Source organism: Camelus ferus, chromosome 5 (assembly GCF_009834535.1).
Source record: "Camelus ferus isolate YT-003-E chromosome 5, BCGSAC_Cfer_1.0, whole genome shotgun sequence".
Lineage (NCBI taxonomy): Eukaryota > Metazoa > Chordata > Mammalia > Artiodactyla > Camelidae > Camelus > Camelus ferus.
In genome coordinates, this window is record NC_045700.1 from 28,024,824 (window position 1) to 28,051,833 (window position 27,010).

General features: G+C 35.2%; 1 protein-coding gene across 3 annotated transcripts in view; it reads left to right on the plus strand.

The window, feature by feature from the left end:
- EPC2 (enhancer of polycomb homolog 2) overlaps nt 1–27,010 on the plus strand; it is a 97,490-nt gene that overhangs the window by 35,713 nt on the left and 34,767 nt on the right. For all 3 annotated transcript variants that reach the window (XM_032479413.1, XM_032479414.1, XM_032479415.1), the window contains exon 2: nt 4,935–5,094. In XM_032479413.1, coding sequence (XP_032335304.1) covers nt 4,935–5,094 — 160 coding nt within the window. The remainder of the gene's footprint in view (nt 1–4,934; nt 5,095–27,010) is intronic.

The following is a 27,010-nucleotide window of genomic DNA, read 5'->3' on the forward strand; positions in this document are numbered from 1 at the left end:
TATTTTTCTGTTTCTTCGTGTACCTTGTTTATTTTTTGCTGTAATTTGTATATTTGAAAAAATAACCATCACTCCTAGTCTTTATGAATTGGCTTCATATAGGGGAAGACCTTTATCATTCACCCCAGGTAGGGAGTCCCGAAGCCCCTAAAACCTTTTCTGGGGATGTGTCTTCTATGGCCACGTGCACATTATTTCCCAGTTAGAGAGGTTTGCTGGTTTCTTTTTCAAAGCTTGTAATCTTCTGCTCCCTCTGGTGTCTGTCAGTGGTACTACAAGTTTTCTCATGTTTCAACAAGCGTCTGAGTCCTTTTTTTGTTCTCCACAGGCCCCAGGCATCCAAAGAATGCTGGTTCAGTTAGCCTTCTGAGTTAAATGAGTCAGAAGTTAGACCCCTGGGCAACCTCCCCCCCCCCCAAAAAAAAGCTGAAATGTTAGACATATGTTCCACCCTTCTTTTTTCCTGCCCAAGGGAGAAGACATGAACAGTGTTTTCTCCTGATTGTACCTAGCAGTATCAGATCCTGTCTGATAGTGTACGTTCTCATGGGCCTCTTGCTCCCTGTTGGTCTTTTTTTGATAAGTAGATTCATATCTTTTATCTTAAAGATTAACTGTATTGCATTTTTCTTTTGTTTTATTTTTCTTCTTCAAGGATTCCAGGTATATGAATGTCATTACTTCTTTGCCTGTTTTTACATCCTCCCATTTTCTTTCTCACTCATTTTACTTTTTTCATCACCTTATTTTTATTCTCTAGGTTATTTGACAACCTCTATACAACACACTTATGTATGTCTTTGGTTGAACATATTTTACACTGGGCTTCTAGTAATTTTAGCTTTTGTCTCTGAGGTAATTGTCTTTCTTTCTTTGCTAAGTTCAGTCAACTCTTCCCATTTTTTTTCCTGAATGTTTTGCCCCCTTCTCTGATCTTAGTTTTTAAGTTTCTTAATCAAGGTGATTTTTCATTTTCCTAAACTGCTTTTTTGGGGGGGATATTTAATTAAGGTTGGAGCATTTTACTTAGTTTTTTTCTCCCCCTCCCCTTCAGAGTAGAGAGAGCTCATTGTTAGAGGTATGATTGAATCTTGTTTTTCTGATTTTTAATAGTAGTAATAGACTTACTAAGTTTTCTTCTGTTCATTTTTGTAGATTTGGGATGGTTCACAACATTCCTAGTTCAATGGTGCCCTCTTCTGTCTGTGTAGACTGATATACTTTTGAGGAGTGGGTGAAGAATGGCTTGTCTCATTCTGTTTCTAGCTAGTGTTTCAAAATCCCCTATCATTGGTTTTATGCATGGCAGATGGGCTCAGTTTTTATCTTTTTCTTCTCTGCAATGATTTGACACTTCCTCTTTTGATTCTGATCTCCCAGAATTTTGCTACACTCTGTTTTGTGTTGATGGCTCATCTCTCATTCACCTTGTCATTGTGGCTTTAAAAGTTTCTTAGTCCTTTGCTGGTAAGTTTACTGTTACAATGAAGTAGAGTAAATAATGTAGGTATTCAGTTGACCGTCTTTAATTGGGAATTTTGAATGTGAATTTTTTAAATATCAGTGAATAATGTTTGACTTTGTATGCAAAATAACTCAATTGATAGTTTCTGAAACCCAACAAGTTGGGGAATGAGCTTGACAAGATGTAAAAGAGACATACTAATAATGATTCAAATTTCAGCCCTGTTGATTTCTGTCATAGAAATCATAGAGCTTTAATTTACTCATCTCCAAAAGAAAAAATATTCTTACCCTGTACCTTGTAGGACTGCGCATGATACTTATTACATAGACTAAAAGTCATGAATTTGTTTAGTGCCTTTTTTAAAGTTTGCTTTTAATGGCTTATATAATTTTACGTTACTAGAAAAAATATGAGAGAATGTATAATAACTCTAAATGTTTAGATATAATATGGTAGGTTTCAAAAGTATATTTGAGAATGTCAAAGTAACCATAAGAAGTGATTTTGTGTATTTTGGTGGAGAGTTCCTTCATTTAAGATGTAAAACTTTTATAGCACTTTTTAAATTTCTGGAAGTATTACATGTTTAGTACAAAAAATTCTGAAAGTACAAAAGCGCACATAGGAGAGAATAAGGGCCATCTAAATAGCATTTTATGGAATATTCTTGTATTCTTCAGGGCTTTTTCCTTTATGTATGTATTCATTTATTTTTATACGTTTTATTTTATAACTTGCTTTTTAACTTAATATCCTAATATATTTTCAGATCAATAGACGTTTACAGTATGTTGTTTTTTTACTACCTAAGAGTTCCATTTTATGAATGTAACAATTTATATAACTAATTCCGTATTTATTGCTATTTAGACTTTTGAGGGGGTATTATAAACAATGCCGTGATGAGCATTTTAATTTAGTCAGCATTGCCATTTGTTTGTTGCCTTTTGATGAATTCCATTAGTAGAGTTGGTAAGTTAAAGGTATGTGTTTTTAAAGGAAATTACAATAGTGTTTTATTTTTAGTTATTTTTTAAAATTACTTAACCTCACCAATGTGTAATGCAGCATGTAACAAGGAATCAACATTACTCCTGTCAGCCCCTTCCCATAATAAAATGACAAATCAGAACTCTGGTGCTTACTTGCAGACTTTTGCCTGTTTGCCTGCATTATGGCTACTGTATGAAGCACAGGCCTCTAGAAACCACACCATTGTTTTTTTCTGATTTTGGGGGTTGAGAGACTGATAATCTGGGGAAAGAAATGATAGCTGAGAATTTATCCCTAGAGCTAAATTTGGTCTATAAATTATAGTGAGGGAGTATATCATGGTCTGGCTCCTTAATTTCTGGCTTCACCTGTCATCTTTCAGCTGCATTAAGAGAGTCGTTCATGATCTTTTTAAAATTTCTCTCCTTTGTAAAATTAAAATAATATTAAATCTTTATCTGTTAAAGATGTATTTCAAAAGTCAGATAATACCTAAAAATGTTTTTTATTTAGGGCAAAGTCAAATATATATCAAAAGAATCTCTTCAAATAAAAAATGTGCTCAATTTGCTTTTGTCACCCATGTCTGTAAATTATAAGCATTACAAGAATGTAGTTCTTCATTTTTACCAGCCTTCTCTAGCAAGAATGGAATAGTCAAGAAACACTGAAGTCAGAGTCCTGAAATTTGACTCTCTTACTTAGCTATTTGCTGAGTCTCATTTACAAAATGGTATTATAGCTACTTCTGTGTCCCAAGATTATAAGGAGCTAATAGGCATGTGATTGTGGATGTACTTTGAAAACTGTAAAACATTGCGTAAATACAGGGTGGCATTGCATATCGCATCACTTTCTTTGACAAGGAGAGGTGAAATATCAAGGTATTAGAAAAACATGGGCTTAAATAATGCTAGAAATTGCTCGCCCAGGGTCTGGCTTTCTTAGTTTCTTGATGCTGTTTGTTCCTGTGTTTGATCCCCTCACAGTTTCTTAGTTAACTCAAAAGCTTTTACACTAATAGATTTTAACTAAGATGATAGTAATATTTGTTATGGAGAAATGTATTTGGTGCTCCAGCTTGGGATCCTACCTTTTGAAGAAAAACACATTTCTATCTGGCACTGAAGGTGAAGAAACTCAAATATAAGCCAGCACCCACCCTCCTATCCACCCTTTGTCAACTGCCTGCCTTTTATTGAATGTCTCTGAGCTTTTGTCCCTTTCAGATACCCTGTTTTCTCTGCCTGGATTTTTTCTTCTTTTCTTCTTTTGCCTTGCTCAATCCCTGTTGAGCCTAAAACTCTTAGTTTAGATTTTACTTTCTTTGGATATCTTTGTCTATCTTTCCAAAATGAGTGGTTTGACTAACTGAAAAGAGACATGCTTGTCAAATTCAAACATGATTGCATACTTCGATCTCTCTCTCCCACTGGCTAAGTTCCTTAGTGGTGGAATACAGTCCCGTGTCTGCTCGTGCTCTGCAGTCAAATGCTCTACCCCTGAGCTATACCCCCTCGGTGCTCTGAAATATGTTGAAAGGATGACTACTGATGAATAAATCTTAATTTATGGGTTACAGCATAGCCGATACTCTTTCAGATTAAAGAAATCACTGAAGGCCTCTTGATGAGATGAGGCTTGAAAGAATTTCAAAAGCAATCCATTTGGATGTTTAGGAACCTTAGGAAGAGGAAGCAGTGTGGCTAGAATAAAATTTGGGAAGAGAGAAGTAGGAGATAAGGTCAGGGCAAAATAAGGCCTTGTAAATAAAAATTGATCTAAATATGAAGGGGATCCTTTGGCAAGTGACATGACCTAAATAACCTCCCACAAGGTAAAGAAAGGTGCTTTGTTGGGAATGGTCCATAGCAGGTCAAGTGAAGAAGTATCCATTAAGTGGTGGAAGTAATGAAACGTTATTAAAATCTGGATGTATTTTATAAAAAGTTTTTGTTTCACCTTTGTTAAAAAATATTTCCTGCTGTGAGAGTAGTGTAGTCTGTTGAGCATAATCTTATCTCTTATTTGAGTTATTCAGAATTTTGTACTTTTGAAGTTTCAGGTATATAAATGCAAAAGATACTTAAAATCTGTGATGCAAATTCTTTTCCTGTTATTTGCGTATTTTTCCATAATCTGGTATTGGTGATAAACACTTCAATTAATTTAGCAAACAAAGGATTGATTTTCTTGTAATTGAGATGTTGAATTCTAGTTTTTGAATATGTATATATTTAATCTTAAAAAATTGTACTTATTGAAATTGTAATCATCTAAGGTGGTATATGTATGAGCACAAGTATTAAGGGAGAAAGCTGGCTATGTTTTCTGTAGGTCTGTGGCAAAGGAGCTGTTTGTAATTGATTCGTAAAGCATTTTGCAATTATTAAACAAAGTAAATTTTAAATAGAATTATGTATTGAACTGACAATATTTAAACAACTTATGTTGCCTGCTTTACGTTTTCCAGGAACACCATTTACAGCGAGCCATTTCAGCGCAGCAAGTGTTTAGAGAAAAAAAAGAGAGCATGGTCATTCCAGTTCCTGAGGCAGAGAGCAACGTCAACTATTACAATCGCTTGTACAAAGGAGAGTTTAAACAGCCAAAACAGTTCATTCATATTCAGCGTAAGTTTGTTAATTCATTGTTTTCTGTTTGTAATTTAAATTTATCAACCAGTGAAAATTCATTCTCTCTTTTTGCCCAAAGAGATTTAATTTTTCAATTCATACATTCGGATTTATAGAAATGTAAAACACAAAAGAATAAAATCCCTCTATGCTTACATCTGACCTTCGAGATCATTTTGAGTGTGATATGTATTGGAACATTTGATGTGATATGTATGTAGTATAGGATTTTCTATAGCACTTAACACTTTATTTTACAGTTAAAAGCTGGTAGATTACCATACCTAAATAAGATTTATCTTTCAAGACCTAGTGGCTGTCGTGCTGGTTAGGTATGAGTCTTCTGAAATTTTTTAGAATTAGATTCTACACCTCTACCTTCATCTAGTTTTTATAAAATTTTGATTCTGCCTCCTTTGAAACTCTTATTTTTCTCCCTGTTATTGCTATTTAAATGATCACCATCTCCTGCCTTATAATGATTTCAGTAATCCCCTGGCTGTTCTATTTACTATCCCCCATCTCCTGTCTTTGCCCTATTGTAATCTGTCTTCTCCACAAAGTCCACTGGCACCAGAATGGTCTTCCTAAAGTGTCGGTCTGATCAAATTGTATTCTGGCTTAAAATCCACTGTTCTTTATTCTACAGTAGGAGTTTTCAGCTGCTTTTGCAGACAGGTGCTAATGTCTTGGTATCCTGTCTGGTTGTGTTTAAAGAAAAAAAAATCTCGAATAGCTTGTTGAGATACAGATTTGACGGCTCTGTTTCAGGCCTACCTGTATGAGAATCTCTGGTATGCAGCCTGGTAATAAGTATTTTTAAAAAGTTCTCCAGGTTATTCTGAAACATCTCCAGATTTAAGACTGACTGTAGGATCTACTGCTTTTCATTAATTCTGAAATATGAGTTTGTCATCTTTGAAATGAGATTACATCTAAAATTACTTTTGTCCTGGACTAATGTCTGATTTATATAAAGACTTTGCTTGTTTTTGCCAGGCATCTGGGGACAGTACCAACCTGGGACTGCTTTAAAGTCTTTGCTTGTTTGTTTTGTTTGTTTTTGAACTGCACTGATAGCTTTAGTTTTATTTGTTTGGTTTTAGACCACACAAGTAGGCTGCAGACCTGCTTGGAATTCAGTTCTCAGGGAGAGATTTTTCCCCCTCTCCTCCCACCTAAGGGCAAGTTGAGAAATACAGTATCTTGCTGTTCCTTTCTGCACGGCTATTTTATTTCTTTATCTTACGCTGAGGTTGTTGCCCTCTGGTAGTGTAGCTTTTTGTAGGAGTATTCTGTTAAATTTTAATAGACCCCAATATAAAGCTTTGTTTTTCTTACAGTACATGAAATAATGGTGCATCTTGTAATTGATGGTAATATAGATTTGACAGAATTCAGTAATAGCCAGATGCTCTAGTTTGAATACAAAGCCCTTTGTGATTTGTTACCTGCTACTTTAACCTCATCTCCCATTGCTGTTTCCCTCACTTTCTGTACCGTAGGAAATAACTTAAAATGATCTGCATTTGTCTTGTTATTTCTCATTTCACACCTGAATAGCATGTGCTATTCAAGTCTTCTTTCCCTTTCCATAGCTCATTGAAGACCTAATTCCCTTTTGAAGCTTAACCCTGACTTCTCATTCTGTCTTTCTTCTTTGCTTATCTCAATAGCATGTACCTACCTCTGTCAGAGGACTCATGCCATACTTTGTTGCAATTATTTGTAACTCTTCTTTCTCTCCTTTTAGACTGTGAGCTCCTTGAGGGCAGGGACTATGTTTTATTTTCCCTTTGTATGTTTAAAGTGCATGGCTTATTAGATGCTCAATAAATGGCATGTTTGTTGATTGATTAAATTGTTTTTAAATGGCATTTAAAAAGCCCTTGGTGTCAGAACCAGAGATTTCCAGAGACTTTCCTCCTAAACATTCAAGAGAAACACACTTGGAAAAATTATGTGATTTGTTTCCTCTGTGTCCTTGACTTTGAGTCCCTTTAGCTTGTTCAATTTTGTCTTTGTATCAGGAACAAGACAGCTGTTCATAATAGGAATTTTAAGCATTTTTTAAGGCAAAGTTATTGGGGTTTGTTTTTTGGGGGGGGTAGGCGTGGGGAGGGAATAGTTTAATAACCATATAGCTAGACAACAGGGCCATTTGTAAAAAGCATTCTAGGAAATCAAGAACCAGAAACTGGGTGTAGCCCATCTGGGTCAGGGCCCATTGGATACAATAAACATTAATCTTGTATTTTTTTTTCATTTATTTTATTGTTGTAATAATTGGAATAAAAATAGTAGATAGTAGAAAATTATTTTAACTATTTTTTTTCTTTTAGTCTGTCAGCATATATATTCTATATATTATTCTAAATGATACTGTACATACAATTTCCCCCCTAACTTTTCTACTTCCATTTTAAGTTCCTCAGATTTTCATATAGTCTCTGATTGTCATTTTCAGTGTATATATATAATTTTCCATCAAAGTAATATTCCACAGTTTACTTACTGATATGGCCTTAGGGTTATCTGTACTAAAATTTTAAACTCATGTTATCATTGACTTTTTTTCAAGGAAAGCTTCAAAAAAAATTTTTTTTTTTGACATAACTTATTTCTAAGGGATTTCAGAAAATATTGCTCAGGATTATTTTTCTCTTTCTTCTTTTAATGATGAATTTGAAAGAATCCCCTCCCATTTGCCTGTCTAGAAAAAAAGCACGGTACAATTGCCACAGTAGGGTGGCTTAGCTCAGGCCCATGACATTGCTTGCCTAACCTTTGAGGAATCCTTTATACTGATCTCTCTGCTGTAGTCTTTGTGCCTTCCAGTCCATCATCCATGCTACCACTATTTTGATAATTACCCATTTAGAATTTTTCAAAGACTAACTTTTGCCCATAGAATAAAATTTTAACATCGTTATATGATGTTTAAGGCCCTTCTTTGTGCCTATCCAGTCACAGTTTGCTGTGTAATTCTTCCATCATGATACCAACCATTGAAATGAACTGTTGGAGGTTTGTTTCCTCCTCTAGACTGTAAGCTCTTCTGGAACAGAAGCTGCATCTCGTTCACCGTAGTTTCACACTGCAGGCTCAGTACACTTTCCCCACCTCACCCCCCATTCCTCTAACCCTTCATGCTTTTAGCTACAGTAATAATGAGCTCTCTGGCTTATCCCTTATTTTCTCATGTCTCCATGCCTTTACGTAATCCTATACTTCTCTTCTCCCTTTGTCAAAATACAACTTGTTCTCCAAGTCTCGTCTCCAGGACTACCTTTAGGAGCCTTTTCCTGACCACTCTAAGCAGATTTCTTGGCACTCTTTACCTCAGACCTCCTCCTGTGTCATGTGCACACCCTCATGTGGCATCAACCACCATTAATTGTGATTGTTTGCCCTCTGTGGCTTCACTAGGTTATAAGGCTCATTGAGAGGAGGGACTTTTTTGTCCTTTTAATTTTATTGCCACTATAGTACCTAGCATGTGATTAGGTATGCAGTTAAATATTTGCCAAATAAATGAGTGAATGAATGGTGAAGGTAAAAACATACACATCATGATATTTTTGAGACATCAATCTTGTAGGACTCAAAACTGTATACAGAATTAAATATAAGAATAAAATTATTGGTGTGTACAGTAAAATTGAGAGACCTGCTTTGTGGATCCAAGTTAAAAATTGAGCTCTGTTATTCACTCACAATGTCATTTCAGGACAAAAAGTGTCTGTCAAGAAGGAGTTGGCGGGGAGGGTATAACTCAAGTGGTAGAGTGCATGCTTAGCATGCATGAGGTTCTGAGTTCAATCCCCAATACCTTCTCTAAAAATAAATAAAATAAGCCTAATTACCTCCCCTCACCAAATAATAATAATAATAATAATAATAATAATAATAATAATAATAATAATAATAATAGGAGTTGAGAGTGGAATGACTCCAGTCTTGGTATGGATATGAGATAAACCTTTCTGCCCCTTTCAGTACCAGTTCTCCATGGTAACCCATATTAGTATTCTGGGGAACTTATTTAATCACAGCATATTGGGATATTCTGACCAGATTGAAAGCATCTTAGAAGATCAAGTCTTTGATGACCCAAGATACTCCAACTTTTCCTTATATAGGCAAGTTCTACACAGTGGTTGGTGGTGTGACACATGCAGAAAATGCTACCTCTATTTTACTTACTTTTATAACAAATTTGCTACCTCTATTTTACTTACTTTTATAACAAATTTGCTTGGGTTCTTCAACCCAGATATTAAAATTATTTTATTCCTTTTAGAGTTTAAAAACTTCATTAAATTCAGAATCCAAACTTTTCTCCTTAAGGAAATGACTTTGTTTACCTTGCAGTAACTCTTTATTTTGACCTCCCATTACCCCTTGTATTTAATATGGTAATGCCTTACAGTTGCTATTAATTATCTCAGAATTTTGGAACGTGAAGGAACTTTAGATATTGTTTTCATAAGTATTTGCAATTAATTTCTGTCCAGTTTTGAACTCAATTAAATGCTTCTTTAAAACAGGACTCCTTTTCTTGTTTTGACATGAAGGTTCACTTCCCCTTCTCAGTGCATTTACACCTACAAACACAGATCAATTGAATGTCTTACTTTCTTCACTGAAAAAGAGTTCAGGAGAAAGGATTGGTGGTATAGCACCTTGTTATCTGTCAGGCAGGGAGGGAGAGGAACTCATTCAAAGGAAACTGAATTTTGCTATTGGTGTCTGTTGCCAAGTTCTTAAGAGCCCTGGGAAAGTTACCTGTCTGTGGGTGTATACTGCTGTATACCTCAGTACACTTGAAACTAGCTCCCAGCTTAGTGAAGCTGACCACTGTCAAGTCTACACATGAAAAAGAAGAAAAAAGTCCACTTATTCAGTGTAAAGTAGACCTGTATTATTCCACTAGGTTTTCAGCAAAAGTGAGACAGATGTTGGTCTAACGTCCAACTTCAATCTCATTATTCTTGGAATGTCTTTTGCTGTTCTCCCCGTTAAACAAAATGATGATAACTGACCTTTTGCCCTGGTAGGGCAAATATGTTTTGCTTGGAAAGAGAAGTTAGAAGAGGTCCCAAGTGAAGAGCATTGTTTTGTTTATATAGTAAAACTTTTTGGTAGAAGGATACATTCTAAGAACACCATTTTCTTGTAAAAATGTCACTGAATAGTAAGAAATCAGATTCAGTATAGATCCCTTGAAATGACATCACACATTTAAATAAATATTAGAAAAGCCATGCCAAAAGTACAGAAGGGGATTGTGTCAGATTTGTGGAGAACACCCTTCAGGTGAAGCTAGGTCCCAGGTTGAGGTGGTCAGAGGAGGAATAACAGGGGCAGTGAGCAAGGTCAGGCCTTGAGGGCAACCCGCACTCAGATTAGCTGCCTTTGGGGATCTTCCTATCTTTTTAAAATTGTGCTAAGCCTCCTGTCCTTGGATAATTGTGAGTGTGGGCACTAGGGCTGAAATGGTAGAGCAATATCCGGGTAACTACTAATCCAGGAAAGGAAGAGGACCCCTAAAACTTAGCAGATATTCAGTATTAAGTAATGCTAGGTATTTGGGGAAAAACAAAATAATCATTTGGCAGTCTAGGGTAGAGAGATGAAAGGGAAATCTGAGTATAAGGAGTGTCCCCTTTGCGCCTGGATGCATTTACTTATGTCCACTATTAAAAAAGAATGACATTTTTCACAAAACTAGAACAAAGAATTTAAAAACTTGTGTGGAAACCCAAAAGATTCCAAATAGCCAAAACAGTCTTGAGAAAGAAGAACGGAGCCAGAGGAATCATGCTGCCTGACTTCAGACTATACTGCAGAGCTACAGTAATCAAAACAGTGTAATACTGGCACAGAACAGACATAGATGAATGGAACAGGATAGAGAGCCCAGAACCAAAGCCACGCATTTATGGTCAATTAATCTATGACGAAGGAGGCAAGAATATACATTGGAGAAAAGACAGTCTCTTCAGTAAGTGTGCTGGGAAAACTAGACAGCTGCATGTAACAATGAAATTAGAACGTTCTCTAACACTATATACAAAAATACTCAAAATGGATTAAAGATTTAAATGTAAGAACAATAATATAAAACTCCTAGAGGAAAACATAGGCAGAACATTCTTTGACATAAATTGCAGCAATAGTCTTTTGAGTCTGTCTCCTAAAGTAAAGAAATAAAAGCAAAAATAAATAAGTGGGTCCATTAATAAACAGTTCATATAACTCAACATCCAAAAACCCCTGATGTTAAAATGGGCAGGAGACCTGAATAGACGTTTTTCTAAAGAGGAATTTCTCATGGCCAGCAGGCACATGAAAAGAAAACCAAAGACGCAGTAAGATAGCACCTTACACCTGTCAGAATGGCTATCGTCAAAAAGAACGCAAGTAACAAATGTTGATGAAGATGTGGAGAAAAGGAAACCCTCGTACACTGTTGGTGGGAGTATAAATTGATACAACCACTATGGAAAATAGGATAAAGGTTTCTCAAAAAACTGAAAATAGAACTACCATATGACCCAGCAGTTCCACTCATGAGTGTATATCCTGATTGTGCTAATTGAGTTACCAGAAGTAGCCTGTCAACATACTCACCTAGCAGCTAGCATCTTCATGGGAGAGTCTTCTGCTGTGGGGAGTCACCCCACTGCCCTCAGAGTTGGCGGTGTTCAGCATTTTGTTTTGTCTTGCTGTCTACCATAAAAGACTAAATTTCCTTCCTGTCTTACCTCAGTAGTATAATTCATGGGCTATCTACCTATAAAAATAGTTTCTCATATGCTTATTACCTGAAAATTTAAATAGAAGGCTAAACTTTTCTTCCCACAGTTATTGGTAAAAGATGTAAGAAAATTGCTGTGCCCAGGTCCTGTTCGTGTTTTACATACAGTGAGTCAGTACTCCTCAAAGGAATCCTTACGAGGCAGCTAATATTTTTACCCTCTGGTTAAATATTAACATAAAGAGCCCAAGGAAATGCAGCTAGCAAATGGAATAGTTAGAATTTGAACCCACGCCATCTGGCTGTAGTGTGCGTGTTTAATTATGGTATACTACTTGTCAGTATGGCTCATGGTTGTAAGATACAGATACTGATACACATTAAACAGAAATTCATTACTATTCAAATGTGGATGATGATAGAATCAACGATGGGAGTGAAGGGTTTTTATTTTAATGTATAAATTGCAGGATAGAGCCTAGATTGTCTGCTGAGAGAAAAGGGAATCCTGAATGTGAAAGACAGATGCAAACACCTCTTGTGATACTTCTGCTTTGGCCTGGCAGGGGATTGATAAGTGGGAGATCACTGTGCATGGGGCTGAGGGAAGGTGCCAGGGAGAGGGAAGATCTTGAAGAAAAATGAACCACAAGAGTTACAAAAACACATTTTACAATTTGCTTAGAATATTGAGAAGCTTCAATGAAAGAGGGTTAAGTTTTAGCGTTTGGGAAAGCCCAAGATCCAATTTTTAAAAGAGCCTTTTGAGTTTTGCTAATCAAAGACAATGGGAGGAACACCACTAGGGCAACAATATGGGCTGAGGCTTTCAAAACTGTTCCCACTCCAACACACACATACACATATGCATATACATGTGTGCAGCTGTGCACACTCATGAAAGAAGGGACCAGCCAGGACTTTGGGGCTTTAGGAACTAACTGAACAGAGTTAGAGAACCTCTTCTAGTGCCTGTGGGTGTCTTGCTTCCTCCTAGTCCAAACCATCCTTGAAGACAGTCCTGCAACCCAAGTAGAGGGAGGCCCAAGTTGGGAAAGGGCTGTATGGCAGTAATTTGTTTCTAAATCTGAGCACTGTGCTTGGCAAACAATAAAGTTTGCTTTGAATGTGATGCACTGGGCTTCATAGGATCCTGGTCAGGTGGTCTTTGTTTTCTTTGTCTGTTTAAAAAAAAAATAACAGTTAAAATACCTCTTGTTGTTCAGAAGAGGCTAAAAATGGATAATAGATGATGTAAAAGGTCAAAGAATTAAAAGCTGCCTCTATGATGATGTTGCTTTTTAAATAATCCAAGATAACACTATTTTCATGATTAAAATAATCATTTTCTCACTAACATTCACCAATAAAGTCAATAAAGCAATCAAGATTGTAGAACTGTAAGACTTCCCCCTTTCCATTGGAGGTTAAATAAAGCCACCCCTCAAAAATTGGATCTTGTTCAAAGAAATAGTAGTTTCTCATCACTGGCTTAAGAATCTCCTTGGTTTCTCTGATGGAAACTAAGAAAATAGATTGTGAGTTTCTTTGTTTTTGAGAAATGGCAGTGTATTCTTTATAATGAAAAGTAAAATGTCAACTACGCAAAAAGTTAATCCCATCTTGAGAGATAACCAGATGAAAGTTGTATTCATCCCCCTTGTTTCAGAATTTCATTTTACTTTGTGTTTTTATGTATGTGTTTGTGGGTTTTGCTTTTTTACTTACCTATTGTACAGTAAGCACTTTTTCCATGATTAAATAACTTTAATATTTTTAAACTGTAAAATAGTATAAGAAGTTAGTTTTATGTCCTTCAGGGGTCAGCAGGAATATATAAGAAAGCAAGCCAGAACTGAAGGTTTTTGTTTACACTTAAGGAGTTTTAGGCCCAGATTATTTGTGGTTTTTGTATATTAGTCAAATAATGAATTTGTATGGTAGTAAATAATAGTAAATTAGTCATTTGCATTAGTAAAATGTAATTTGCATTTCAAGGGAAAATAGGATTTTAGGCTTTTAAAATTAATTTTTTTTTCAAAGCACTTGTGTGCAGTGAGTAGTGTGTAATGAACTGTTTTTAGATAAAGCATAATTTGACTGAGAGACATTTACAATCTGATTATCTCATTCAGCTACGTAATCTTGAGTTATAATAAAGTTTGTAAGATGCCATTACCTACGTCCTTATGGGCATATTTATAACTTCAGATCTGAGGAAATACCCTTAGGATATCCCCCCTTCCCCTTTGCCCTCCTAAAGGGTTTTAATTGCCAGAGTGCTTAAGACACAAAGTGTGTATAATGTGTTATTAATGGGACATTCTAGCTCTGGTACTTATTTTAGTTATTAACTGTGTTACTTGGGTCAAGGTAGATAGCTCATCTGAACTTTAGAAACTTCTATTCAGTGGGAAAAAAGTAACACCTCACATGATTGCTTGAAGAATAAAATAAATAATTTTAGAACAACTAAAGGTATTTGACACATTAGTTTCTACCCCCTACCATCATCTAACCCAGTGCCACAAAGTCATAGTTACGTCTGCAAAACTCCAGGCTAGAGCCAATGAGGTATATAGGTTTAAAAAACAGCAATTTGAACAGATTTAGGCAGTATTCTGTAACTGACTGGATGAGAAGTTGAGGGAGAGAACAGAACTGAACATCACTAACTGTCCAGCTGTGGAATGTGGATAAGTAATAGGTTTAGGTGTTGTCCCTTAATATCTTATAATGATTAATACATATTGAGCATTTATTACGAACCAAATATTATTGTAAGGAATCTGTATGTTTTACCTTATTTCATGCCCATGAAAACCATATGAGGTAGGTAATTTTTCACATTTTACAGAGGTTGTAAGGGTCTGTTGTCAATACAGAGTTTTAGGAGCATGTTCCCAAGACCTTATAACTAGGGGAGCCAGAATTTGAACCAGGCAATCAGATTCCAGAATCCATGCTCTTTTTTTCTTCCTACTTTTATTGAGATACAATTGACACACAGCACTGTATAAGTTTAAGGTGTACAGCATAATGATTTGCTTTACATATATTTTGAAATGATTACCAGAATAAATTTAGTTAACATTCATCACTTTTACACAAAAAAGAAAAATAATAAAAATATTTTTCCCCTTTGATGTGAACTTTCAGGATTTACTGTCTTAACTTTCGTATGTATCATATAGCTTTATTAACTGTAATTATCATGCTGTACATTACAGCCCTAGTACTTATTTATCTTATAACTGGAAGTTTGTACCTTTGGACCACCCTCATCCACTTCCCCCTCCTTTAACCCCTTCCCCTTGGTAACCACAAGTCAGATCTATTTTTCTAAGTTTGGGGGATGAAATTTTTTTATATATATATCCACATATAAGTGAGATCAGATGGTATTTGCCTTTCTCTGACTCATTTTGCTTAGCATAGTGCTCTCAGGGTCTATCCATATTGTTGCAAATGGGTAAGATTTCCTCCTTTTTTAATGGCTGAATGATATTCCATTGTACGTATATATCACAACTTCTTCCATTTATCTGTTGATGAGCATTTTGGTTATTTCCGTGCCTTGGCTATTGTAAATAATGCTGCTGTGAACATGGGGGTGCAGATATCTCTTCAACATAGTGTTTTTGTTTCCTTTGTCTGTATTCCCAGAAGTGAAGCTGCTGAATCATTGTAGTTCTATTTTTAATTTTTTGAGGAACCTGCATACTATTTTCCATAGTGGTTGTTTGTACCAGTTTACATTCTTATGAACAGTACACAAGGATTTAATTTGCTGTCCTTTTCTAGTTCTCTGAAGTGGAAGGTTAGATTATTTACTTTAGATCTTTCTTATTGTCTAATATAAGCATTCAATGCTATAAATTTCCCTCTAAGGACTGTTTTTGTTACACCTCACAAATTTTTTTGAAGTATAGTTGATTTATAATGTTACGTTTCTAGTGTACAGCTTAGTGATTCAGTTATGCAAATACATACTTTTTCATATTCTTTTTCATTATAGTTTATTACATGATATTAAATGTAGTTCCTGTGCTATACATTGGGACCTTATGTTTATTTTATATATAGTAGTTTGTATCTGCTACATCCCACAAATTTTGATGAGTTGTATTTTAATTTTCACTTAGTTCAAAATATTTTAAAATTTCTGTTGATATCTCATTCTTGACCATATTTGTAAGTGTGTTGTTTAATCTCTAGTCAGTATTTTGGAATTTTCCAGCTATCTTTCTGTTACTGATTCCTGGTTTAATTCTATTGTGGTCTGAGAACAGACATTGTTTGATTTTTATTCTTCTAAATTTATTAAAGTGTTTTTTATGTCCCAGGATGTGGTATCTTGGTCTGTGTTCCATGTGAGGTTGAGAAGAATGTGTAATCTGCTGGATAATGTGGTCTGTAGATGCTCGTTATATCCTTTATATGATTGATGATGCTTTCAGTTCAGCTATGGCCTTGCTTCCACATTTTTGTTTTGAACCCTTTTAAAGTAATTTACAGATGTCATGGTCCTTTGAATACTTAAGTGTGTGTTTCTTAAAAACACATTCTCTTACATAAACACAGCACAGTTATCAAAATCAGTAAATTGCCATTGATACAATACAATTACCTAATCTGTTCACCTTATTTTCGTTCCAGTTTCATATAGTGAAGGAAAACGGATAATATGTTGCTTTCAGCTGTCACATCTCTTAGGGCTATTCCTAAGTCTTTTTGTTTCATGCCGCTGACATTTTGAGTACAGGCCAAGTATTTTGTAGAATGTTCCTCAGTTTGGGTTTGCCTGTTTCCTGGGACTTAATTCATGTTAAACTGGGGTTTTTGTTGTGGTGAAACACGTAACAAATTTTCTCAGTTAGCAGTTTTTAAGTCTACATTACAGTATTGTTAACTGTATGCACATCATTGTACAACAGATCTGTAGAATTTTTTCATTTTATATGACTGAAACTCTAAACTCCTTGTTACACCCTCCCCCCAGTCCCTAACCACCACTCTACTCTTTGTATCTATGAATTTGACTGCTGTAGATATCTCATTTATATGGAATTCTGTGGTATTTGCCTTTTTGTGACTGGCTTATTTCACTTGGCACAATGTCCTCAAGGTTCATCCATGTTGTAGCATATGATAAGATTTCATCTTTTTAAAGGCTGAATAATATTCCGTTGTATGTTTATACCACATTTAATTTCTCCATTGTATGTGATGGACGTTTAGTTGTTTCACACCTTAGCTGTTGTATATAATATTGGAGTGAATATGAGTGTTCACTTATCTCTCTTCTGGATATATGCTAGATCACATGGTAGTTCTACTTTTAACTTTTGAGGAACCTTTATATTTTTTCCACAGTGGCTGCACCTATTTTACCATCCTACCAGTGGTGCACAAGGGTTCCAACTTCTCCACCTTCACACCAACAGTGTAATTTTTGTTTTTTCAATAGTGACCATCCTAATGAGGTGAGGTGACATCTTATTGTCTTGATTTGTATTTCCCGAATGATTAGTGGAGTTGAGCTTCTTTTCATGTGTTTGTTGGTTATTTATATATTTTCTTTGAAAGAATGTCTGTTCAAATTCTTTGCCAATTTTTAAAATCATTTTTTTTCTTGAGTTGTAAGAGTTCTTTATACGCTATAGTTGTTAACCCATTCTCAGATATATGGTTTGCAAATATCTCCCACTCCATATTTTCACTCTTTTGATTGTTTCCTTTGCTGTGCAGAAATTTTGATGCAGTCCTGTTTTATCTATCTTTGCTTTTGTAGTCAGTGATATTGGTATCATAATTAAGAAATCATAGACAAATCCTTTGTTTTCTTCTAGGAGTTATATAGCTACAGGTCTTATGTTTATGTCTTTAATTAATTTTGAGCTGATGTTTTTATATGATGTAAGATAAGGGTCCATCTTCATTTTTTGCACGTGAATTTCCAGTTTTCCCAGCACCATTTGTTGAAGAGACTATCTTTTCTCCATTGTTCAGTCTTGGCACCCTTTTTGATCATTTGGTCATAAATGTGGTGGTTTATTTCTTGGCTCTCTGTTCTGTTGGTCTGTATGTCTATCTTTATGTCAGTGCTACACTGATTTGATTATTGTCACTGTGTAGTATGTTTTGAAATCTAAAATGTATATTTTAAAATGAGATATTTTATATCTACAGTAGGGCTGAATTTTTAAAAAGAATATTTGGTGATATCTTCAGTAAATACTCTCTTTCTGTAAAGGAAATTATTCTTTGCTCTCCAATTTATGTTTTGCATGTTTGGATTTTTTTCAGATCTATTAAGATTTCTATTTCAAATCTTTCTGATATCTTCTGTATATTGAACTTATTTTCTTTCCATTTAATACTTTGCTAACATTAAAAGAAATCTGTTTGTAAGAATACTGCTATTTAATTTTTCAAGTTCCTGACCATTTAGTGGACAAGACAGATATGTTCTCTATAAATTACTATTTTACACTATTAGATATTAATAGAATATATATTTTTACATGTATCATATATAATTGTAGAATAGTTTGTACTGGTTAAGTCTAGATACTTTCTGAACCCATATGTCTGAGCTCATAGTGTACTAGGTAAAAAATTTGTTCACAGTGAATGAGAAAGGTAGGAGGTTTGAGCAGAAAGTAGGGGAGAATCTTCTGGATCAGAATATTTTCTTAAAACACAAAATTGTTTTTAGAGTCACAAATAATATGATTTTATTTTATTTTTAAATAGGTAATGCATTTAGAAAATTCCAAAATAAAAAATATACAAAAACCACATCAGCCCTCTCCACCCTTCACTTCAGTTATCCTCCCATTTTAAGTAACCAACCACTTTCATTAGTCTATTCTTTTAGGGTTTCGTTGTACAAATTCATTATATAAGTTCCTATGGAATTTATATTTTTATACCCCTTCTTACACAAAAGTTAGTATACTGTATGTACTTTTTAGCATCTGTTGTTGTTACTTGTGTAAAAGTATAGTCTCGAAATTATACTGTATTAGCATGCAGAGTGTGCCCTCACACTATTGCTGTGGCATAATAGGCCATTGTGTTTTGATGTGTCAGTTTATTATCCAGTTTCCTATAGAAGGAAACTTGGTTTCCAGTCTTTTGTTATTACAGGTAGTGTTTCAGTGAGTAATTATGACTATAACTAATTTCATAAAGGTGTGATTATGTCTTTATCTTACAGAAATTGCCAAATTGCCCCCTGTAGGGGTTATAACATTTTGTACATTCACTAGCAATGTATGGGAGAGCTTGTTTCCCCATATCCTGCTCACAAAACTGCTCTTGAATTTTTTGATTTTTGCCAGCTTGGTAGGTAAGAGATGATACACCTTAATGTAGTATTTTTTTTAACTTTTATTTTGAAAAAATTTTAGATTTACAGGAAAGTTGTGAAGGTAGTACAGAGTTTCCTGAATACCTCTCATCCAGTTTTAGTTTCGGTAATATCATCACTGTGGCACCTGTGTCAAAGAAGAAACCATGTGTGGGTACATTATTATTGACTAAAACCCAGACTTTACTCTGATTTCTCAGTATAGTTTTAATTTGGACTTCCTATTATGAATTAAGTTGAGGGTTTTTTCGTATGTTTAGGGACTCTTAGCATTTTTATGTCCTGAATTGTTATTGTCCCTTGCCCAGTTGTCTGTTGAGTTTTTAGAAAACAAGGGAGGAAGAATCTGAAGGAGAAAAGAGAAGACTAAGAAGAAGCATAATTAGAGGGAGGATGAAAGGATAATTATCTTTATATGCCTGGTTTTTTTTTAATCGCTGTTGCATCCCTGACTGTTTCCCTTCTCTAATGATGAAAATCTCTACCTGAAAGATTCAAACTGTCTACTCTCATGATCTATGGTTCCCATAGTTGTCATTGCTACTAATTTTGACCAGTAATACTTGTTATTTATATAAAATGTGAATTCTTCAAAGTGGGAGAGAAATGTGGTTAGTTGGCTAGTCAGAAGAAAGACTACAAGAATAATCCTGATTGTAGTATAAACCTGGAACTTTTTGTTTTTAGAAATAGTCAGTAGAGGGACTTATGTCACTATGTAATCTTGTAGAAAGTGGCCTTGGACTCTCTGCACTTCACTTTCTTTTTTTGTACATTGGGGAGGGAGTGTAAGTAAGGTCTCTGGCCAAATCTTACAATTAAAGGAAGTCTCAGAGAATCAAAGTCAAGAATCCTGACTAACATTCACATGATCGCTTGGTACAACATTGAAAATTGCTAGGTTTGGAGGCTATCAGAACCTTGGAGAGCTCCAAGCAGAGGAGGAAATGGTGCTTGGGTTGCTTCTGAACTTTGAGATACACTAGCTTGTCATTATTATCTTTGAAAGCTATTTAAAGCCTGAGGATCTTAATGAGACACAAAATTTTAAAGTTCAGCATATTTCACACTTGGCGTAAGTAAAGTTTATAATATTTTAAGAGCAAAGTCTTGGGTTTAGATCAAAGGTTCTCAAAATGTTGTAGATAGAGCATCACTTGGGAACTTGTTAGAAAAACAAATTCATAAGCACCACTCCTGATCTGCTGGATCGGAAACTGGTGATCAACCTCAGCAGCTTTAACAATCCATCCAGAAGACTCTGGTGAATGCTAAAGTTTAAGAAGCACTGTTTTAAAAGCTTCGATGCTGCTCATATCAAGGAGAGACTACTGAGCCTTTGCCAGACTCCTGGACTCCTTAAGATTAAGTGTATGGGCGCTTAGGAAGATGTTTTATTCAGACTGCTTCCTAGTGCATAGGTTTACCGTAGTCAGAGCCCACTTTAGTGTACACTGGGCTCCATTTAACTGAGATTTAGCTATGCAATAGCATTGCTGATGCTAGGCTTGTAAAACTGTTGAACTCTGCCTTTTAAAAATACAGGTTCACTTTATGTATGTGCATTCAATATCCATGGACATAAGGTTTTGAATTTTTGTTCTACTATTTAAAGTTGAATTTCGATCACATAGCCTGTTATCCATACTCATTATTGATAATTTGCATCTTTTGTAAATCATCAATTCTCAGTCTTTGCTCCTGCTGCTCTCTTTATGTGGAATTACCTTTTGCACTTTCTCTATGGCTTATGTAATTGATAATCTGTCTTAATTTAGATGGAAGCCTGTTATACATGTTATACAGTCAGTTTGTTGTTACTGGGTTCATTGGATTAATAAACATAATTTTGGAAAGTTGTGTAAGAAAGGAAATGCAGAACTGGAAGACGAGATAGACCAGAAAGTTTTAAAGTGAATGACACTCTTACAAAGTGTTATTGTTAACACTTTCAAAAAAGAACCTTTACAAACAAGGTACACTAGTGCCTCTGTCTTATTTTGTTGCCTGTGTCAAAGGGATTGGATATTGGCAAATAGTTTCCAGCAGTAAGCATTTAGGAAATTTGAAGATGCATGAAAGTAGGAGCTTTATATAATGTTGCTTTTTTAGCATAAAAAAACGTTATTGATAATTCATAAGTAAATGTTGGAAATTTTCTTGATGTAAAGTAACTTTAAATGGGAAGGTCTTCTTAGAGTTCTCTTTCTAATTTTTATTGTTTGTTTTTAACAGATTCTTGAGTGCCTGGTGCACTGGGTTCACAAGAGCTTGTTTTATATACATTTTAGTTAACTGACTATTTATAAATTCATCTTTTAAAATTTTTGATTATTAAATGTGTGTAATTTATTACCTTAGGCATTTAAGTCCATGGTTGAACAAAAACAGTATTTTAATTTATCTCCGTTTGACAGTCAAAGAATTTTTTGCTATTGCTATTACGATGAGAAGGGTTTTTAATTTAGCATCTGTGTGGTGTAGTGGGAAAAGTACTAAGCTCAATGAGTTAAGTCCCTGAAACCTGTGTTCAGCTCAGCAATGTTCTTACCCTCAGTTTTCTGATCTGTAAGTCAAGCTGTTTTTAGGAGAAAGGGTATAGCTCAATTGGTAGAGTGCATACTCAGCACACAAGAGGTCCCAGGTTCAATCCCCGGTACCTGCTCCAAGAGGAAATCAGTGGAAAAACCCAATTATCTGTCCCTCAGAATACAAACAGTACAAGATAAGCTGTTTTCAGCTCTAAATCATGTAACTTTTTATGATTTGTAAACTTCTTTTTGTTTGTTTTTTAACATGACCCCAGGAGTAGTGTACTAAAAAGAGAAAAATATGACAAAGAGGAGGAGAGAGGGAGATTTGAAAGAGGAAGAAAATTCAAAATGGATTCCAAGAGTAAGAAAAAAACTTTCTAAAAATGAAAATTATCCCAATTTTATTTTATGATGCTGAGTTTTTTTACTTTATTAAATATTGCTTGAGTAACCATATTTAGTTACATAATTTTCCTCCACACTTGTTTTTCCACCAACAAAAGGAAAAGGAATTATGTTATTAATTAAACATCTGGGTTCTGGTCTGTGACTACCCTTAGGAACTATTAATTTTTAAGATTTTTATCTTGTTTTTACTAGAGAAGAATAACTACTATGTAATTTGGGTAAAGCTAATTGGAGCCTGAATTTCCCGGTATATCTTTGTTCATTCTAGTTTTCCTCTTGACAAGTTGCACATAGATTTAAAAAAAAAATTTAAGACTCAGGAAGCACTTAATCTGAGCACCCCCATTCTTCCTCTCTGTTTGAACCCAGCACATTATAGACACTCAATGATATATACTGAACTTCAGAAAAAATAAGCTAGTAAGGAAAGTTATCTGAAAGTATAGTAATAAGTATTGTCTCTATTCTCATGGCCCCTAGTATCTGCAGCCTCATTAATTGTTTTTCTCTGATACCTGTTTAGAAGATAAGTAACTTTAGGTAAAAAATGTTCCCTAACAAAAATGGAGTAATTTTGATTTAAAAAAATTTTTTTTAATCAGGAGTTGCCATTCTCTTGTTTACATCACTTTACTTGTGAAACTGTTTTAAATCTCAGAGTACTGCTTATGTTTGATTGCTATTTCAAATTGGAGAGAAAATGTGTGAATGAGTGAATTTTTAGATGAAAACTTTTTTTCTTTAATATGAAAGTGAACATAATTGTTAAGAGGCATGAAAGAAGAAAGTATACAAGACAGATACTGACTCAGTATACTAAGAAGCAACTGTCAATACATCTCTCTACCCCTTCACTGGAAGTATTCAAGCTGGACTTGACAGCCTTTTCTCCCCCTTTGTTTTGTAACTTTATCATGATTTTAAATGATTAGTTTTTTTAAATCATATTAACTGTCTGGTGGGGTATGGCTTGATTTTTTTTTTTTTTTTTCTTTTAACTAAGGTGTGAAGTAGGAAGGTCTGCCTCTATGGGCCTTGATCTTCCTTAGATGGAACTCCAACTTCTTACTCTTCAGCACATAGAGCTATCTGCTTAGCCACTTGACCACATTGGCCAGACCTTAAAATAATGCTCTCAAAAAGCTTTCTGTGCTGTGGAGGGAGAACACCTTCAGAAGTTTTCATTCTTAATCGTATTTCTTTTATATTTTTTTACTGCTTTCATTTAAAATTTCTTTCTCAGGTTGCAAATGTTAACCACTATAAATAAGAATAGATTAAAAAATTTCTTCTGTATAGCACAGGGAACTATATTCAATATCTTGTAATAACCTTTAATGAAAAAATATGAAAACAAATATATGTGTATATATATGCATGATGGGGACATTATGCTGCATACCAGAAATTGACATGTTTTAACTGACTATACTTCAATATAAGTAGATAGGTAGGTGAGATAGGTAGATAGATCGATCGATCTATTAATAGATAGAATTTCTTTCTCAGTAGTCAGCTTTGCCCCTTGTTAACTCAGGGACAATATGTAGTGGGACTTCTGCCTTTCTTAGGTATTGTGTGCCATTGATGAGCCCAGTGCAGTTTTTCATTAGGATATTAGTGCAGAACATCTTATTATTAGATGCACTGTAAACCACACAGATGACCCTAGTTTACCCATTGTTTTACAAGATGCCCATTACACTGGGTGGAAAGAAGAAATGCTAAGCCCCCTGGTTTTTGGATTTGTAAACTGTTCTCCTGTTCTCCTGCAAGTTTTTGAAGGTGAGGATGTGTACATAGGTGACCAGTGTATAGAGCTTCTTTGGCCAATCTCCACATTAATGATGTTTTCTGAATAAACGTACCCAGATATGGTAGGGTGCATTCCTGTTCTTTTAGTCCAGACAGCTTTGTTGAGCCTGTGAGTAATACACACATGTGGGGTTTCCATCTCCTTCATGGTGAGTTTTTCAGTTTTCCTGGTGTATGAGGTGCACGTTCCATGGATGTGTTTGGGAATTTTGGTAGTGTATTCTCTGGTCATGTTCTTTTTAATGTCAGAATGGCCTTTTTCCTCTTTCTTTGCTAGAGCTATACTACCTGGTACCTGGTAGGAAAGGAGGAACATGAGGGATGTTGCCAGGCTTGTTTTAAAAGGGTTTACTCCTTTGGAATGGAAATTGAATCTTTCTCATCAGTGGTACACAATACCTATCAGTGGTGCAAGTCCCTTTCAAAGAACTAAAATTCAGAAATATGTACCCGAGTTAACCCTTTACTACAAGTCTCCAAAAGAAGCATGACATGTAGTCATACCACTCCTCTAAATCAGAACACAGACAAAACCTAAACTGGATATGGTCAAGCAATTTAAAGGAGACTGTAGTGTAATACTTTATTAAGATGAATAAACAATATTCTAAGCCCTCCCTGAGCTGGGAGCTTGGCGGACATGGAGTTGCTTGGTGCTGGGAGGACTGCTTTCCACACTTCCATTTCAGGATGCAGCCCATGCCATACAGCGCCTCAACAGGCTCTGACACTTCCTGGGCTCAGCTGTGGGCAGCTCTGTCACTGGACCAGTCCTGGAGTTGAATAGTTTTGGGACTGACCAGATGTGGGCAAGACTTGCGACGCACTGCAGAAGTAAATAAGTAATGATGGGGAGAACAAAACAAAACAAAAAACAATGTCCTAGGCCCAGTGACCACCAGGTATGTGTGTGAGGAAAACCTAGAGAGACAGAAAGTTCTTTTCCTATCCAGGAGTGTTGACAGGTAAAAGTTAATACTGTCATACTCAAAATGAGGAACTATGGACAGGGATTCATCTCTTCATCTACTATACCTAGCTTTCAACCTGACCCATTAAGTAAGCACTTAATAAATTGAATTAGTGCCAAACTGTGTTTTACGAACATATTTTGATTCACTCTGTAAACTGTTTCTGTGGTACATGTAGGAGATAGGTATTATTTCTAGATAGTACTAAGTATCTCCATATTTTTGGAAGCATAACAAGAAATAGTAGTAGTAAATTAGGGAATAAAATCCTTGGGTACTTCTAGAGATGGATGGTGGTGATGGTTGCACAGCATTGTGAGTGTACTTATATCACTAAGCTGTACACTTAAAAATGGTGTAGACGTTAAATTTTATATTACGTGTGTTTTACCACATTAAAAAATAAAACACTTTCTCTTGACACCCCCCTCCAAAAAAGCCTTTTGAATGCAAATTGGGCATGAATAGTAACATAGATGCTTATGTAATTATGTAGATGATTGCCTATAAAATATTTTATATACATTTCTCTAATTTATCAGTTGGTAAGATTTATAAACAATACCTCCTTCATTACAGAAAGAGCTATGACAGAATTTGTATCATTTAGAATTTTATAAGAAAAATAATATCAGGACAGGTGATCTAGATAGAATTATTTTATTTTTAGTAATACAGATTTGCTGTACAGTCTGTTTTGCACAAGTATTTATGATACCAATTAGCTCAACAGCAGTCAGTAAAAAGGGGAGTGGGGTCAGTACTACATGGAAGTTGTCCTGGTTCTTTTATTATTTTTCCTTGTGGAAAAATTATTTTCAAAGTGGGCTAGAATAGCAACAGAATGATTAAAATCTTCATTAGGAGCAAAGGCTTTAGCTTGACTGCTCCACATGTAAAGAGCCTTTCACCACTATATTAATAAAACTAAAACTGAGTGCCTTCATCTAGGGTTCCTTCCCCAGAGAGGTAAACCCCGAGCCTTGCACAGCTCTGAGCTCATGGCAGGCTGCGCATCCTCCTGGAGACCCAATGCTGAGCTTTCTTACAGTTTGCATTGTCTCAGCACCCACAAGCCAGCAATTCCACTCATTATTTTCATGCAATTTTAGTGTTCCTTGAGGTGGTAGCCCACTGCTCTGAGTGGCTTATGTGGCCATCTAATATAACATATTTGATTTGTTTGGACTCTGATAACAAAGTTATATAGATTTTTCATAAGCTGTTATTTTTTGTACACAGTGTTGCATAAAGAGGATTTTTCTTTTAGGAACTCACAGCAGAAATGTCTATACTTTTTAATAATATTACTGTAAATCAAATTATAAATATTAGTGAGTAGCTCTTACTGATTTTTGTCAGTTCATTGAAAGAAACAGGTGACTTCAAGGGCCCAGGAATAAATTTCTGACCAAGTTCAGAACTCAGCTTTTCAGAGCTAGACAATCCTTGAAGATGGTTTCATTTTTTAAACAGCAGATTTCTTGCTGTTAGCTCATATCCCTAAGACTATTTCAAGCAGTATCTCTTGATAATCCTGCCATGTTGGTTGTTCTCTTTGTTAGTGGATGATAAAACCTGAGGTATAGCCAAGAGAAGAAACTGTACCCTTAAAAGTGAAATTTTGAAAACTGTACTTTCCTAGCAGTTTTTGGTGATCTTTCATACTCCTCCTTCACCTTCCTCCATTTCTCCCTTATCCCACCCTCTGATTCTGGTAACCACAAGTCTGATCTCTTTCTGTGAGTTTGGGTTGTTTTTTAAGTTCCACTTATAAATGAGACCATACATTATTGTCTTTCTCTGACTTATTTCACTTAGCATAATGCCTTCAGGTCCATCTATATTGCTGCAAATGTTAAATTTTTTTTTAAGATAACTAGTCTGTCTTGTCCACACCTCTTAAAAAAATTTTTTTTTATCTTTAGTGATTTGAAATGATATTCTCATCATATACTTTGGACTTGAGTCTATTTCTGGATTCTTAATTTTGTTCCATAGCTTCTCATTATGCTACCAAACTGCCTTGTAGATAAATACATCA